The sequence below is a fragment of the Arvicanthis niloticus genome, chromosome 14, assembly GCF_011762505.2.
Source record: "Arvicanthis niloticus isolate mArvNil1 chromosome 14, mArvNil1.pat.X, whole genome shotgun sequence".
Lineage (NCBI taxonomy): Eukaryota > Metazoa > Chordata > Mammalia > Rodentia > Muridae > Arvicanthis > Arvicanthis niloticus.
The window spans coordinates 1,274,417-1,292,957 of record NC_047671.1 but is presented as its reverse complement, the minus strand read 5'-3'; the positions used below and the strand labels follow the sequence as shown (position 1 = coordinate 1,292,957).

General features: G+C 36.4%; 1 protein-coding gene across 6 annotated transcripts in view; it reads left to right on the top strand.

Annotated features, from left to right (window-relative positions):
- Rttn (rotatin) overlaps positions 1-18,541 on the top strand; it is a 164,236-nt gene that overhangs the window by 129,964 nt on the left and 15,731 nt on the right. For 5 of the 6 annotated variants that reach the window (XM_076912332.1, XM_034518621.2, XM_076912334.1 and 2 more), the window contains 7 exons: positions 1,269-1,406; positions 2,396-2,613; positions 8,974-9,079; positions 9,950-10,047; positions 11,425-11,502; positions 14,984-15,110; positions 17,272-17,471. In XM_076912332.1, the coding sequence (XP_076768447.1) occupies positions 1,269-1,406; positions 2,396-2,613; positions 8,974-9,079; positions 9,950-10,047; positions 11,425-11,502; positions 14,984-15,110; positions 17,272-17,471 (965 nt within the window). Of the gene's footprint in view, positions 1-1,268; positions 1,407-2,395; positions 2,614-8,973; positions 9,080-9,949; positions 10,059-11,424; positions 11,503-14,983; positions 15,111-17,271; positions 17,472-18,541 lie in introns of those variants that run through there. The other variant, XR_013103594.1, reaches the window with a different exon arrangement.

Below are 18,541 nucleotides of genomic sequence, written 5' to 3'. Positions count from 1 at the left end.
ATGTTAATAGATTTTTAAATTTTTCTTCCAAGTTAAATATTTTACCCTTCTTAAGCTTTTATTGAATAAAAAGAGTAGACTTTTCAGTAGTATTTTAACGGGTAATGCAAATATCCATTTAGTATATGAATACACAGCATATCTTTGGGATTGGCAATAAGCAGACATCTAAAATGCCTCTCAGTGAGTTTAGTGACAACACAGCTGAGAAGTTCTGGGCCAGACTGTGATCCAAAGCCCTGGAAGGTGCTCTCTCCAAGCACCTCATTGGTGCTGAGGAACACCTCGACAGTGTCCCTTCCTTACATTCATGAAATTTGATAAAATGTGACAGAACTGCAGAGGTATGGCCGGAGAGACTCCAGAGATAGCCAGTGCTGTCCAACTTCATCTATACAATGTCCTCACTGTGGAAGGTTAACTTGTCTAGCAAGGGGTCCACACAGGCAGCAGTGCTCAATCTGCTTTGTAGCATAGTTTTCTTTGTGGGGTAATTCTCTGTTTGGCTCTTCAAAGAAAGTTTTATTTCTCTTCTGCCTTGACCTTAGCACATTGTGCTTTCCTTTTCATCTCTGCACAAAGCTGCTAGAGGGAATAAAGAAAATAAGAGGAAAGTTTGTTTCACAGAAGTAGTCACTGTCATGTTTTATAATATGCTTAGTGTGCAGTTCTGAAATTGTAGCTTATATTAACTATCATATTTTCTGTTGTAGAACATATTCTAATGAAATCATCACTTGCATGACTTTGTAGAAGGGTGGAGGGACATACTTTGAAAAAGCAGTAGAAAAAAGAAGTTAATTGTAGTGACTTAGATAATTGTACAGGCTAGTTTTTATGTAAACTTGATGCAGGGTAGAGTCATTAGGGAAGCGAAATCTCAATTGAGAGAACACCCCATCAAATTGGACTGTAGAGGGCCCAGTCCATTGTGCGCTGTGCTATTCATGGACAGGTAGTCCTGGGTGCTATAGGGAAGCAGTCTGAACAAGCCGTGAGGATTAAATCCTAAGTAGCAGTCTTCCATGGCCTGTGCATCAGCCCCTGCCTCTTTGTTCCTGCCCTGTTTGTGTTTCTGTCCTGGCTTTCCTCAGTGACAGATTATGCTGTGGCACTCTTTGCTGACGTAGATCCTTTTTTATTGCTTTTCTTTTTGGCAAGTGTATCTACCTCTTACTGTGTGGATCCAGTAAAGTATAATGGTAAGTTGTGAATGTTTCAAGGTTCTTTTCTTGTTAATAACTTGTAGTGTTTTGATTAATTTACAGATGTACAGTTAGTGTTGGCTTTTTACCGCACATGGACGCATTTATTTGACTTTCTGGCCACACTACTGAGGAAGGCTGGTGCTGTCTCCCTTGTTCCTCTTACCTCAGTTCTTGCCAAACACTGGGAGGCAGTGACTGGTAAGATCTTCAAAGGATTGGGGTGTCTCACCCAATAAAAATAAGATAATCTTTATTGTCAGCTAAATGTGTAAATCCTCCAAGTAGTTTTTGCATGGCATAGGAAAGAATTGCAGGATACTTGACTTGAGAATTTGCAGTCACACCTGATGAGCCTCTATTCCCTAAAAATGCAGATTTGAAGAGCTGCAATAAATTTCACTGTGTCAAAAGCCAAGTAAGAAAAGTCTGCTTTTTTTCATGAAAATGTATATATTGAGATTATAAAACAATTAGATTTATATTTGTTCCCAAAGTCAGTCCTTTTTTTTTTTTTTTTTTTTTTTTTTTTTTTTGCTATATCTGCATTCTGTGTTAAATGTGGATACATGGAATCTTATATGCATGTAATATCAAGATGGGAAATTCTAAAATATTATCTTTTCTCAAGACATTTTTTATATCCCGGAAATATCAATAATATGGTTGTTTTTTATTTTCTATTTACTATTAAAATAAGCAAGTAACTATTTTTAAATAGGTAAGTTTTGATTTTTTTATAGTCTTCTTAAAAACATTAACATAGCAGGACTTTACATATATATATATATATATATATATATATATATATATATGCTCTATACATGCTAGACAAGTGCTGAGCCATACCTTAGCCACACCTCCAAAGTAACATTTTCTTACAACCGAAGTAAAAAAATCAGAAGGTAAAAATTCTTGAAGCTTTAAATGTTAGCTCAAAGTAATTATCCACATATTGTCCCCATACTGAAAAATTCATATATTGAAAACTTAAGTAGATCTCTTAACTCAGTATGTTACCTTAATACTGATTTTAAAACATTTTTTATTCATGTACATATTGATAACTTTGCATCATTAAAAATAAAAATGAGAATGATATAAATTTAACTAATACCAATCTGATGAATTTCCTCTTTAATTTTGAAGAAGTTGTCAAACATTTACATCTGCAATCGTTCTCCTTATAGATACACTGTGCAGATGTGTGGGCCTCTCAGTCAAGTGCCCTTCCCTGAGTATTGCCAGCCTCCAGTTCCTGTCTGTTCTCTTGGCTGAGGAAGAAAAGAGGCATGTCCAGGACAAGGACAAAACAAATGCATGCCAGATTCCAACAGTGGCCTTCCTTCTTGACGGAACTCAGGGAGGTCTTAGATCTTCAGAGCGACTTAATGAAACAATTCTTCAGGTTTGTGATTTCTTGCTTTTTTTTTTTTTTAACTTTATATATCTTTAAACGAATTCTCCCCTCCTCCCTTTTTTATTTTTTATTTTGGAGAGGAAAGAGTTTATTTCATCTTATATCTTACAGTACATTATGAATGGTAGTCAGGACAGGAAATCAAACATGAACTTGGAGGTGGGCGCTAAAGAAGAGGTCATGAAGGAATAGAATTGCTATCTTATGCAGACTGATTTCTTATTCCAGTTGTTCAGGGATGGCACTTACAATCATCAGTCAAGAAAATGCTCAATGATCTTTTGCCTACTAGACAATCTGATGGAGACATTTTCTCAACTGAAGTTTCCTTTTTCAGTTTGACTCCTGTTAGAAAGAAAGAAAGAAAGAAAGAAAGAAAGAAAGAAAGAAAGAGAAAAGAAAAGAGAACAGAAAAGAAAAAGAAGGAAAGAAGGAAGGGAGGTAGGAAAGAGAGAAGGAAGGAGAGAGAGAGAGAGAGAGAGAGAGAGAGAGAGAGAGAGAGAGAGAGAGAGAGAGATTGAGATTGAGATTGAGATTTTCTTAAAGAACCAGCTCCTGGTTTTGTTGTTACTTTGTGTAGTTCTTTTTGTTTCTACTTGGTTGATTTCATCTCTGAGTTTATTTTCTGCTATCTCCTCTCTTGGGTGTATTTGCTTCTTTTTGTCCTAGAGCTTTCAGATGTGTTGTTAAGCTGCTAGTGTATGCTCTCTCCAGTTTCTTTTTGGAGGCACTCAGAGCTATGGCTTTTTAGCACTGCTTTCATTGTGTCCCATAAGTATGAGTATGTTGTACCTTCATTTTTATTAAATTCTAAAAAGTCTTTAATTTCTTTCTTTTTTTTCTTCCCTAACCAAGTTATCATTGAGTAAGGTTCAGCTTTCATATGTGTGTGGGCTTTCTGTTGTTTTTGTTGTTATTGAAGACCAGCCTTAGTCCTTGGTGATTTGATAGGATGCATGAGATTATTTCAATCTACTTGTATCAGTTGAGAAAGGTTTTATGACCGATTATATGGTCAATTTTGGAGATGGTACCATGAGGTGCTGAGAAGAAGGTATATTCTTTTGTTTTAGGATGAAATGTTCTATAGATATCAGTTAAATCCGTTTGGTCCATCACTTCTGTTAGTTTTCCTGTGTCTCTGTTTAGTTTCTGTTTTCATGATCTGTCCATTGCTAAGAGTGGGTGTTGAAGTCTCCCACTATTATTGTGTTAGGTACAATATGTGCTTTGAGTTTTAGTAAAGTTTCTTTTATGAATGTGAGTGCCTTTGCATTTGGGGCATATATGTTCAGAATTGAGAATTCTTCTTGGTAGATTTTTCCTTTGATTAGTATGAAGTGTCCCTCCTTATCTTTTTTGATAACTTTTGGTTGAAAGTCAATTTTATTTGATATTAGAATGACTACTCCAGCTTGTTTCTTGGGACCATTTGCTTAGAAAATTGTTTTTTATTCTTTTATTCTGAGGTGATGCCTCTTTCTCACTGAGGTGTGTTTCCTGTATGCAGCAAAATTCTGGGTCCTGTTTCTGTATCCAGTCTGTTAGTCTGTGTCTTTTTATTGGAGAATTGAGTCCATTGATGTTAAGATATATTAAGGAAAAATGATTGTGGCTTCCTGTTATTTTTGTTGTTAGAGGTGGAATTATATTTTTGTAGCTATTTCCTTTTAGGTTTGTTGAAAGAAGATTACTTTCTTGCATTTTCTAGGGTGTAGTTTCCCTCCTTGTGTTGGAGTTTTCCATCTATTATCCTTTGTAGGGCTGTATTTGTGGAAAGATAGTGTATAAATTTGGTTTTATTATGGAATATCTTGGTTTCTCCATCTATGGTAATTGAGAGTTTTGTTGGCTATAGTAGCCTGGGCTGGCATTTGTGTTCTCTTAGGGTCTGTATGACATCTGTCCAGGATCTTCTAGCTTTCATAGTGTCTGGTGAGAAGTGTGGTGTAATTCTGATAGGTCTGCCTTTATATGTTATTTGACCTATTTCCCTTACTGCTTTTAATATTTTTTGTTTTGTGCATTTTGTGTTTTGAATATTATGTGACAGGAGGAGTTTCTTTTCTTTCCAGTCTATTTGGAGTTCTGTAGGCTTCTTGTATGTTTCTGGCCATCTGGGTGTATGTTTGTGTCTGTGTGTGTATGAATGTGTGTGCGTGTGTTCTTATATGTATGTCTGTGTTCATCTGTGTCTGTATCTCTGTGTGTCTATGTCTATGTGTGTGGGTCTGTGTGTGAGTTTGTACCTGTGTGTCTGAGTGTCCCCCCTCTGTGTGTATGTTTGTGTGTGTGTGTCTTTGTGAGTGTATATTTGTGTCTACGTATGTATGAATGTGTGTATGCGCATCCTTGTATGTGTGTCTGTGTTCGTCTGTGTCTATATGTCTGTGTGTGTCTATATCTTTTTTTTTTCAATCTCATAATTTTATTTAATACATAGCATAAAATTTTAATCAGGCCAATAAAAATAAATAAATAATAGGACTAGTTATAGAAAAGTAGCTCTTTTGTTTGTTTGTTTTTGTGTTGCTTTGTTGTTTTTTTTTTTTTTTTTTTTTTTTTTTTTTTTTTTTTTTTTGCTGTTAGCAGATAGTGTGATTCTGCCGGTTGTGGTGGCGCACGCCAGTAGGATTTGCTGAAGGAGGCAGAGGCAGGAGGATCATGTGTGTCTATATCTATGTGTACGTGTCGGTGTGTGTGAGTGTGTGCCTGTGTGTCTGTCTGAATGTCTACCCTCCTCGTGTGTGTGTGTGTGTGTGTGTGTGTGTGTGTGTGTGTGTATGATTGGCGATTGAACCTGGGACTTCTTGCAAGCTAGGCAAACACTCTATTCCTAAGTTGTATCCCCAGATCCTTGTTTTACCTTTGATTTTGACATAAATTTTAAGTTGCCTAGGCTTGCCCTGAAGTAACCCTGTAATGTATGCTAACCTTAAAATTATAATCTTCCTGCCTCAGACATTTGAGAATATGACATTACAGGATGGGGCATGAGCTTTTTGTAGGATATAACTTGGTCAGTAGAGTGCTTGCATAAACATGCATGAGTTTCTGGGTTCTGTGTCTCAAACTACATACATTGGTTATAGTGACATACACCTAAATCCCAGCACTCAGGACACAGAGGCAAGAAAATCATGAGTTCAAGGGAGCCTCAGACATATGAGACCCAGAGATGAGTAGGGTGCCTTTAATACCATTTTGTGACTTTTATCTCCTGTCTGAAACTTGAAAACATGATAGAATTCTGTATGAGGGATTTGCAAATCTTCTAGATGTAATTTACATGGTTGTGCTATCTGATTTGTGGTGGTCCCTTTGTTGCTTTAAATTTGGAGATTTTTCTCTCCCCTTGGTTTGTGAATGTTGTCCTCAAGAAGGTATTTATGGCATGACTACTTGTACATTTTTAGCATCAGTTTTGACTGTGTTGGAATGCAGAGAAGGCTGGTAGACAGGCAAAACTGAGAGGGAAATAAGGAGCTATTAGAATTCTATGTCATAAAGTCAGAAAGGCATGCTGCTTCTAGGTAGAACAGGGCCAGCAAGAAAGAGGGGGAGAGTAATCGGGTGTAATAATATGTGTGGGAATGTTACAGTCAAACCCATTCCTCTGTATACTATCAGAAATTTAATTAAAAGCAACAGCAAAAAGACAGGAGACACTTTCTGCTTCAGCTAAAGGATGCATGGAAGATTTATAGGGCTCCTTGGGGTAATTTCTTTCCCTGTCTTACAAAATCTGGTTGTTTTCTCGGTAGCACTGAGAATCCTGACAGAGAGTCTCCTATGTTTTGTCATCTGTCTGCAGATGTTGTTTACCTCAGAAGCTTGGTCTCCTCTAAGAGCTGTTTATTTTGATGAGGACAAAGCTTCCCTGTAGATACTTCCTTACGTCCAGCCTCTCAGCTTTTCCCAGTGAATAACTAGACGCTAGTATGGAGAAATGGGTAAAGGACACTTATTGCTGTTGCAGAGAACCTGGGTTCAGCTCCCAGCTTCCACATGGTGGCTCATAACTGCCTGTAACTCCTGTTCCAGAGGATCCAATGCCCTCTTCTGATTGGCCTCCATAGGTTCTTGGATGCATGTGGTGCACATTAATGCACTTAGGTGCACACACATGCACATAAAATAAATTAATCTTAAAAGCTAGATGTTGTCCCTGCTGTCTTGATTCCAAATCCAAACAACAAAGTGGTTTGGTTTTTCTTATGACTTTTATGACACTATTGTATCAGTGGGTTTATCTGATGCCCTGTAAGTCATTGTAGATCACAAGATCACAGCTCAGCAAGATTGATGTTGCATCTCACACTTCAGCACTGTGAAAGCTAGTCAGTAGTGATGAACCTTCCAGATGAGTGTGTGTTGTCTTCATCTTACTGACCTGTTTTCATTTTCCAAATACATTTCTGGCACTGGACTTTTATTTGTTAGTCTGTAGTGTCTAGTAGCATCGTTGTTGCCCCTGTTATAGGCTAACTCCACATATGTGTGTACATGCATATTATATGTGTGTGTACATATGTACACTTTTTTATTTTAAAAGTAGATGTGTCTTTACGTTGTTGTTATTATTACTATTATTATTATTATTATTGTTATTGTTATATTCACTTTATATCACTGTCCCCCTCTCAGGCACCTCCCCCCCAGTGACCATTAGTAGATTTCTGTAATATTTTCCACCTGATACAAAAATAAAGCTTCTTTAATAAGGGGTAAAAACTACACTTATTTGTGGATCTGAGGATATGCGTTTGGAATACAGTTAGAATTTATATAGGTTTAGGAAAATGATAATTGGAGGTTCTCATCTTGAATCTATGACCTCTCCAACCACAAGTAACTGGCTAGGTTTACAATATCAGACATGGATTTTCTTCTTTTGAGTGCCTCAAGTCCAATTATATAATGTTGGCTATCCCCAAGATAAAACTGCCACTATTACAGCACTGTGGATATCTTTCTAGCCCAGCCAATGTTGTGTGTCTTGGTGTCACAACTGGTTATCGGTGTGGTGAGAATTTTGGTTTCTTTACAAAACACAGAAATATTATAAGAATATGTTTTCGTTTTCATCCCAGGTGTGGGATATGGAATATGATTGTCCACAGCAGCTATGATTGGCCTTTTGCTCTAGCAGGGCCGTGATTTGGTCAGATGCAGATAGTTTCTGCTGTTGTGAGATATTTGGAATTCTGGGGAATTTTCAGAGGTGTCTAGGGCACTGAGAGGTGGGTTAGGTTGTTGGTTGTTTGCTGTTGGTTGTGGTTTTTTAAGTAGCCATGTGCAAAGAAGAACCAAGAAGAAAACCTGAGGGTGAAGATCAATCTTGCCCCAAGGAACTTGACACCCCTGATCAGCATGAAGTAGTCTAATGATAATGTTACCCTCTTTCCCTCATTCTTTTTTCTCTTTTATGTAGTGTTAGTGGGTTGAAAGGGTGAAGAAAAGGGATGAAGGTGGAAGAAAGAACCTACAAAGTAGCAAAAGTCTAGCTACAATAGAATTGTTTTCTCTTTTAGCAACTTGCATGGCACATTGGTGCACAAGCAAGAGAAAGTTCTCAGGGAGGAAACTTCCAGGTCAGTTCCATTCTATTTCCTGGAAGTTCTGTGACTGAAATGCAATAGGGTCTTACTTTAAATTCTAGGGAGCGGTGAAGGACAACAGCATAGCCTATTTTATGCTATAAATAAAACATTTATAAACATAAAGTCCTTTTGGACTTCCCTGACTAACAACTCAAGCACAAGTTCTTGTGGTTGGTACTGGGTTTTTTTTTTTCAGGTAGTTTATGACACCATAATTATTCTATGTGATAACTCCATTTAAACTCTGTCTATGTATATACATATGCATACATATTATATGTAATTTTAGGTAAACATAAACTAATATGACTTCCTATGTTATTTTTAAATATCTTTAGTGTTATTTATCCCTCCTCCTTCTTCTCCCTCTGCATTGCCTTTTATTTCTGATTTTGCCATTTTCTTCTTTATTCAACTTGTGTCCTCCTGGTCCCTACTCTAGAATTCATTGTCCCCCAACCCCTTGGTTACTCTTTACTTTCTTGCTGTGTATTTCTGCCATAGACTTTGAGCATAATTTTAATTTTCTTCTATATGAATAATATTCTGTTTATTTTTTTCTCTGCAATACTTTTGTAGATTGTAATAATTTATTAAAGTGTAGGGGTTACTTGTTTTTGTTTTTAGTTTTGCTGTTGTTTTATACAATACTTAATATGCCTCTTATCTATCATGTCTTGGTTCATAGCAGGTTTAGTGCAGATTGAATTTTTCTTCTGAGCAGTTTTGTCTGCCTTCTCTACAGTGCTATGAGGGAATATCCTCCAAAGATGTCCTGAAGAGAGTTGCTGCAAGTGCTCTGATGTCACTTCTGGCAGTCAGCAGAAGCGCTCAGAAGCACGCTTTAAGATGTGAGTATCACCATCAAATGTTTATTGACATTTTGCTAGTCATATTTTCTACTGCTTATTTAATTTTCTTTGAACTAAAATTGTAAAGAAATTATAGTAAAATTTCAGTGACATTTAATAAGTTTTTTTTCCATATAGCAGTATTGATATTATTACTTTTAATTTTTATTTTTAAGATTTAGAGCTCAGTTTCTCTGCAATCATTTTCTGTTAGTTATCTTAACCATCGAGCAGTCTCTCCAACCCTGAATTCATTGTCTAAGAAAAACAGAATAGGCTGGAAATACAGTGCCCAGGAAGCACAGGACCGTGGGTTGGATCCCTAACACTAAAACATCAGTCAATTAATAATACAAAGATGATACTTGTAGATTGTGTGTTTCTAGTTACATGTAATGGTTATTACTCTAGAGTACATATATAAAGAAATTTCAAGCTATAACCTGTTATTCAGCTTCATAATTATTAGTATAAAAAAGCATAGTTTTATGGTATGGTAAAGACTACAATATCAAATAAGCAGTATTTTTATATAAATTTTCACACTACAGTGTCATGATTTCCCTTCTGAACATCAGGAATGCAAGTCTGAGAGGTGAAAGAAAGAAATAGAAACACAAAGCCCATCCACTCAACTTAATTATTTGCTGCTAAAATAAATCATGTAAGCTGTAAAATACAGTAGATCTGGAACCCTCTTACTAAGAAATGAAAACAAGTGGGCTTTGGTATTGTTGTGCTCTTTTTCTTCTTTAAATCATCATTCTTTCATCATATATTTGAATGGGTTTTCAGTGACTTGAGTACTTGCAGCCTTAATCTCTTCAGAAATGAAATGGACCCTTGACAGTTGCAGCCTTTTTCTTTCAGCTGATCTTATAGAAAACTGTATGGAGCAGATGAAGCACATCAATGCACAACTGAACCTAGATTTGCTGAAGCCTGGGAAAGCAGCACTGAAAAAAAAGGTGACTTCAAGGTCTGAATTCTCATGCAAGGGAAGACGGATACAGTGTTCATGTCTCCATTGATCTCATACCTACAATGAGTACAAAGTTGAAATCAGTGTTTGACTTACATGATAGATAGAGGCAGGTATATTATTGAGGTCAGTTCTCATTTGAAAATCCTTAAGTAGGATTTATATGTTATTCCCGTTACACAAAGTTAGAAATATGTACATTCACATGATATATTGCAGAAATATTTTATACAATGAAATATATGAATAAAAGTGTTAAGTTCTCTGGAGATGAAATCTGTAACAACTGCAATTTATTTTGTGTTTATGTTTGGACAGTTCATACATTTCAAATTTATTATCTCATGAATAATAACATAGTGACAAAATCATGCAATTGATGAGACAAAATTTTCCCTTTACAGTCTGTATATTTTCCTTCATGGTTCTCAGATGCTTGTTCAAGGATTTAATTGCTTGACTGTGTATATAAATTATACCTTCATATAAACACAATATAACATAGTTATTGTATATTACCTGTGGCTAGTCATAATTGTGACCAGTAACATTTACACTGCATTTTTTTTTAAAGTGAATGTACGTACATGTGAATAATATTTGAAAAAATATATATAGATTTTACTTATTATATATATAATAAGTATATATGTATATATACTTACTATAAGTGTATATATAAATGTGTATATACACACACACACACACACACAAACACTCTGGCTCATTTTAAAAACACATGGCACTCTTTCAGCGGACTTGAGTTAAGTTCCAAAGGATACAATTTCTCTTCAGATCTTTGGAGGCACTGCATTTGTTCACATGAACATACTCACATATGTATATGTATGTATATATGTATATATATGAAAATATAAGTACATATATGCACGTGTGTGAGATAAGATTTCATATAAATATATATGCACATAATTTAAAAGTAAAGTTAAATCTTTAAAAAGAAAATGAGACAAAGCTTTATTTAATAGGTTAACTGGTACATAGTAACAGAATCCATGTTTGACAGATTCTTTGCTTCATTTTTTTCTGCCTAGCCAAAAGCCATAGTCATCATTGAGAAAATCAGCAAGGACCTGATATGATAGGAAACCAGTCAGTACCTGCTTCCCTTGATTGAGACATAACATGGAGGTTATTATATATCTGAATTCCTCCATGCCTGATGGAACAGCAATAGCTTTTTTTGTGGTGCAAGAATTTCCTGATATAGGATCACCAGAGTTCTCAAAGTAATGGTGGTTGGGTATGATTACAGCTGCAGTGTGCAGTGACCTCACAGGAGGGAATTACTGTTTCTAAGCAAACTGCATTCATGTTTTCCAATTTCTTTCTGTCTGTACAGGAGGATGGCTTCATTAAAGAGTTAAGCATTACCATGCAGCTCCTAAGAAACTGCCTTTATCAAAATGAAGAATGTAAAGTAAGTAGAGCCCCTCAGACTGTTGCTAGCAGCTCAAGTAGTGAGTGGCTGAGATTTATATGAAGTAATCCATGAAGGAAATCAGACCTTCTGAAGTTTCTTGTCCAAGATGTATGTACAGCTGTTTGTTTCTTAAGCTCTGAGTTCATTCTCAGAATTGGATGACTTTAATCATGTTGTCCTTCAACACTTATGACATTCCTGTACATATCAAAGCTTGAACTTCATGATTTAAATGTAACTTCTTGAACTCCCCCTTTATTCTATATTGTTAGACATTTAGATGTTTTTTGACTAGATGATAATAAATGGCTATGTATATCTTTTGAAGTGGAGGTTTTCAAAGGTATTTGTCAAAATTGATTTTTCTCAGGGAGTAAATGACAGTATTTATAATTATAAAGAAAGAAGAGAAGCATGCATCCTCTTTCAGAATAGGTATTGTTTTGCTTAGCATGGTCACGTCACCTAAATGAAACCCCTTCCTTCCATACCTGCTGTCACCCATGGCCTTGGTACAGTGTTCTTTGAAAGCCACTGACTTATCTTGCTTTCTTTGTAGCATTGGTTCTGTCCATTTAATCCATCATGATAGTACTGTTGTATGACACAGAATCTTCTAAATTCATGGAGTTGCTCAATATGGAGTGACCTCACTTTTTTAGGGAATTAACTTTAGTATAAAAAATTGGTGAGGCAAAGATAAATTGTAGAAATTTCTTCTGTTTTAAATTTTTTTGATTGTGTGCTCTTATTGTAAATCTGGAAAAAAACATTGTATCTGGAAAAATATGGTAAACATGAATTACTTAAGCTACATTAAGTGAAATGCAGGTAACATTTATTTAAAAAGTATTTGTTTATATGTGTGGTGATTTGAATGAGTATGACCCCTGTAAACTCATATATATGTTTGAATGCTTAGTCATACCAGAGTGGAATTGTTTGAGAAGGATTAGAATGTGTGCCCTTGTTTGAGTAGCTGTGACCTTGTTAGAGAAAGTGTGTCACTGGGAAGAGGTTTGGGGTTTCCAAAACCCACAACAGGCCCAGTCTCTGTGCCCGCTGCCTGCAGATGAGGATGTAAAGCTCTCAGCTACTGCTCCAATACATGCTTGTTTGCTCCCCACCATGATAATCATGGACTGAAACTCGTAAGCAAGTCCCTAGTTTAAGATACTCCAGGCAAAACATGATGAGGCCTTATCCTGGGCAGGGGAAAAGTAAAGAGGGTATATAAGAAGTAAGTCTGACGAGTTAGGACAGAAGAGGTAAAGTATAGAATGACTTCCAGACTTTAAGCTGCTTACTAATGTAAGAATGTATGGTAGAGCATAGTGCAATGATAAGGGACCTGATCCTCAGGTTTCCCATGTGTGTGTTGCGTGAGTTTTTGAGCCACCCAGGTGGAGCATTGTAGCCAAGTTCATATGGACCTGAGGAGATATGCATGCCGGGTATAGTAGGAGGGAGAGTTGAAGGATTCTATTTGAACTTTTCTAAGACAGTGTGTTGTTATAGCTTTGATCATATATTTGAAACATGTTTAAGAGAAGGCTGGAAAACAGAAAGGTCTGGAGAAGGAGAATAGACATAAGACAGAAGGATGGAAGTGAAGACAGAGAAACTTGTAGTAAATGCCCCAGTCCTGGAAAGTTTGGAAGCCACAAAAGTTGGAGTGGTCTCACTCATCAGAACAGGAAGAGCTGACTGTGAAATGTGAGAAGTATAAATGACAGCAATGAGCATTCTGTCTACAGCTTAATCATTGCACGGCATGAGTACATTTGGTTCTCCTAATGTGGAAACTACTAACTGCAATCAGAGAAATGAACAAGCTAAGGACTAGTTAATAAAGACAGAGGGGGGAGAAGGTAGAGCCATGTTTTAAAGGTCCAGATAGATGATATATTCGTTTCTGAAAAGAGGAGCACTGGTTCTTTACTGCCAGGTAGAAAAGAGAGCTGAATGAATGACAGAACAGATATATGTGGATAGAATGAAGAATAGATAATAAAAAATTCATACCTGTTAATTTCTGTCTTTGTGAAATAAGTGAACAAAGTCACTTGTTGCTAGTATAGGGCTGAGTGAGAAGCTGACAGTGATCAGCCTGAGGAAGACCTTGGGAGTAACTCCAAAACTTAGAGAGTATTGTATATCTTGAATGATGTCCTACTTCATTCTATTATTTGGTTCTGTGTGTCCTGAAAAGTGTGTGTAATTATGTACATGTGCACTCAAATGCATGTGGGTATAGAAATTACTTTATAATTTAAAAACGATACATACTGCTGTACTTCTGCAAGCAACTGTATCTTACCTGCAATATTGTCCTAATGATAACTAATTTTTAATAAAACTAAGTTACTTAAGAATCTGTTCAAATCATGCAAAAGGCATTAACTTTACACACACACACACACCACACATAACACACACACAGACACACACCCTTCCCATGCTTTCCATCTGTCTGTAGTTTGTTCTTAGTGACTGATTGGTGATCTGTCTGTTGTGTGGGTCTACAGCTGTGTCTGATAAGGCTTTTCTCCATATTTATTGGACAACCTAGAAAACATGATATGGAAAGGAATGGGATATTCTTTATAGAGCTCTTAAACAGTGTTTTATAGGGGAAGACTTTACTGACTGCAAGTGACCTAGAACAGCACTTTTAACTACAAACCAATGTCAGTAACTTATAGATGTCTATATGTTGCTTCCACTTCTTGTGGCAGATATTTATTTTAAGGTTGCTGCCAACCTATTGGCTGTTTTAAGCAAATAATTACCACACTGCACACATATATTTTTGGTCAGGGTATGGAAAAGTACATAATTAGAAGCTATAAGTTTAGCTTAGGTTGTAGGAGCTGAGAGTGGGAAATCCAAGGCATGCTAAGGGTGGTCACATTGTCCTCTTACAAGAAATTTAACCTTAAAGAGGCCAAGCACACAGTAGGACTGCAAATTAAGTACATAGTCTTAAATAATCTGAAAATATATTATTAACTTCTTTGGAGGTCTAGGCAAGTTAAACCTCTTTTAGGTCAAGGGCTATTTTCAGAAAATTGTCTCACCTCATATATAATATATTAAGAGTACATAAATAGAAGAAAAAGGCAGAATCAGAGCATATTTTTTTTTCTACAAATCTCTGTGTCTGGACTGTGTCTGAGACTTTTTCTTAGAGTTTATTTATTGCTTAGAGATAATCACTTTCCTGCATAGTTTACATGCTATTCTACAGTTTTTCTCTGACTAATATATTCTAGCCACCCTTCGAGAGACTGGGCAGTCTCCTGAACCGGCTGCCCAATGTAAAGCACTGGTAAACCGGGGAAAGGTTCTTCCTTACACTTAGCAAAGATGAATTAAACTATTATCTTATATGGGTGACAATTTCGGGGGGTATTTAAATCTAAGTTTGCATTTCACGTGTCCAAGCTAATGGCTGTCTTATTTCTTTTCTGAACAGGTGGCAGCTCTTGAAGCACGTCTTGTGCCTGTCCTGCACTCTCTCTGGCCTTGGCTTTTGATGGAAGATTCATTGATGCAAATTGCCTTGCAGTTGCTTTGTGTCTATACTGCAAATTTTCCAACTGGTAACTAGAATCTGGTGTTATTTTGATGATAAAATACTAGTTTTATGTGATACGAAGCTGGACTGGAAAAATACGTATGTTGTTACATCTTTCCATGTTAGATATATGTTAGTCAAAAGCAAAATTTCTTATGGGTCTTAAAACTCCAGAGCATTTAAGAATATATTTGTTGACCTGGGAGAGTCATTGGATAGTGGAGGATTGGATTGGCTTGATTTTATATGGCTGTGGGAAAGTGCATTCAGAGGCAACATCCAAAAGGTGAAAATTAATGAGAAAGCAAGTGAAGATTAGGTCCTTATATTATAGATTCTAGAAAAAGAAACAGATATGATGAGAGTTAGTTCAAGGTACTGTTGGTTTTGTGAAAGTTGATATAATTGTATTCATTCACATGGAAGTTATTATTTGGCAACCTATTAAGGGCCATGTATTGTGAGTTGTAATGAAACTGATTAGACTATGAGGGAAACATAAGGGTAGATGATTCTAGGAAGAAAAGACGTGTGAAGTCACTGATTTAGAAGGGGAAAAGCAAACATCAGAGGGTGAAGTAATAAATGTGTTAGCTGTTTAGTAACTATATGATTAGACATATAACTTTGACTAGTCAGCAAGTATGTACGATTTCCTTTGGCTCAGCAACAGAAATGTCCACGTACCAAAGGATGCATAGAGAAGAGATAGGAAGTAAAGTCAACTGTGAGCTTAAACATCTTGTCACTGCTTTGTGCTATGATGACTTATTTCTTTGAATAGTCTAATACCGTATGTTGTCTGCTTCACTAGCCTGTTAGAAAGTCTCCTGCATGTAACAGAGTGAAGCTCATGAACAGCCATTCTGTATCTGATTATGAATCAGAATTGTCCTCTCTTTCTTCTGCTACTGCTTTCTCTGCTCCTTTCTTCTGCTTGACAGTCTCTTCTCAATATGTCTTCTATCTCAACCTTCCCTGCAGTATGGCCAGCTCAGCATAGCCTGTCTCTGAAATGTAGTGTTGAATGTGGTCCTCCCTTACCTTAGCTTTCAACCTGAGCATCTAGAAAAGTTTGAGGGACAAAAATTGATTTGCTTAATGTGAAGCAAAAGTACATACTTTATATAAAAAATTTTGAAACTAAATTTGAAACTGATTTGTACTGTATGCATTCTTAAATTTTATGAGAATATTAGAAGTGGTTAGGGTACCACTAACCTAAGACACAAATACTATTTTTTTTATTTGATGTATTTCTAAGCAAAAATGCATCATTTAGTGAACACATTGGTGTTTTAATATAGTTATAAAGTCAAGAATACAGGAAAGGTTACCATATTTTCACTTGTACTTATCACAAATGAGTTTATATTACAGACTGTTCAATTCTGGTATCATTATACAAGCTGTTCTGCTTGCATGAACTTTCACAAAGTAATTCTGCTTTGGGTTTAGATTACAATGCAGTCACCAAAATACATTTCTAAGTCTTTCATGTTTTTTTGTTTTGTTGTTTTAATCCCCAAATAAATCTCATATAGTTATCTGATTTATTCAGAAAACATTGAACTCTGGAGAGCCATAGATACCACTGCTAGCTCCTGCTGTCTGTGAGCTCTGTGACCTTGAAATCCCATGATCAGGCTTTTCTGAGTGGTTTTTTTTTTTCCCCCCTGGTTTTTTTTGAGACAGGGTTTCTCTGTGTAGCCCTGGCTGTCCTGGAACTCACTCTGTAGACCAGGCTGGCCTCGACCTCAAAAATCCGCCTGCTTCTGCCTCCCAAGTGGTGGGATTAAAAGCGTGCGCCACCACTGCCTGAGTTCTTTATCTTTACCTGGGTACTGTCGAAAATGGTGTTTGAGCTGCCCCAGTTACCTCTCATTGCTAAAATTATATTCTTCCACACAGACTTTTATTTCGACACCTTCCTTATAAACTATTAAAAACCCATTAGGCTAATCTAATCCTTTCTTTAAAAAAATAAGTTGGCATTTTAATGCTCCATTGAGATAATTAGCCCCTAAGTGAGGACAGTCAATCTGTTGGGTTGATGCACACATCAACATTAGGCTACAGTGCTCACTGAAGTTCATAGGTGACAGACAGATGTGCTTGCTACTTTGTGTTTTAAAAACTAAGCAGCAGAACAGAGGCGACTCCTTGACAGAATGTTTCTTTTGAAGGCTGCAGTTCCCTTTGTTGGTCAAATTATGGACAGTATATTCAAACTGCACACAGAGGTACCCCCAGCAGCTCCCTGATACTGTGTATCCTGAAACTGGCTTCTCAGATGCCTGCAGAGAACACCACCATTCAGGAGTTGGTTTTTATGTTTCTTTCAAACCTGGCCTTATCTCATGACTGCAAGGGAGTAATTCAGAAGGTAAGTACTTAGCATCTCCTACATGTCATCAAAGAGTTATTTGGCAAAATAATCTTGTCAATTAACTTTTAGAAGTTTGTTTCTAGGACTGCTTTCTTAGGATTTCAAGACATTTTATTTTAAAGGTTTGTATGAGAATTAGAGGCTAATCACTTAAAACCAGTTTGAGAGGCACTTTAAAGTTGAAGCAGAACAAGATTCTTATTAGTCGATGTCCCTTTGATTACCTCCATAGCTGTGTTTTAACTAAAGATGGCAATTTTAGAAAAACATTGAAAGAGAATTGGTATTAGGTCTTCCTTGAAGGTCTGATAGAATTCTGCACTAAAACCATCTGGTCCTGGGCTTTTTTTGGTGGGGAGACTTTTAATGACTGCTGCTATTTCTTTAGGGGTTGTGGGACTGTTTAGATGGTTTCTCTGATCCTGATTTAACTTTGGTACCTGGTATCTGTCTAGAAAATTGTCCATTTCATCCAGACTTTCCAGTTTTGTTGAGTGTAAGCTTTTGTAGTAGTATCTGATGATTTTTTTAATTTCCTCAGTTTCTGTTGTTATGTCTCCCTTTTCAGTACTAATTTTATTAATGTGGATATTGTCTCTGTGCCCTCTGGTTAGTCTGGCTAAGGGTTTATCTATCTTGTTGATTTTTCTCAAAGAACCAGCTCCTTGTTTTGTTGATACTTTGTATAGTTTTTAATGTTTCTACTTGGTTGATTTCAGCCCTGAGTTTGATTATTTCCTGGCATCTACTCCTCTTGGGTGTATTTGCTTCTTTTTGTTCTAGAGCTGACAAGTTGCTAGTGTGTGTTCTCTCCAGTTTCATTTTGTAGACGCAGCTATGAGTTTTCCTCTTAGCACTGCTTTCATTGTGTCCCATAAGTTTTGGTATGATGTGTCCTCATTTTCAGTAAATTCTAAAAAGTCTTTAATTTCTTTCTTTATGTCTTCCATGACCAAGTCTTCATTGAGTAGAGCATTGTTCAGTTTCCACATGTATGTGGGCTTTCCATTGTTTTTGTTATTATTGAAGACTAGCATTAGTCCATGGTAATCTGATAGGATACAAAA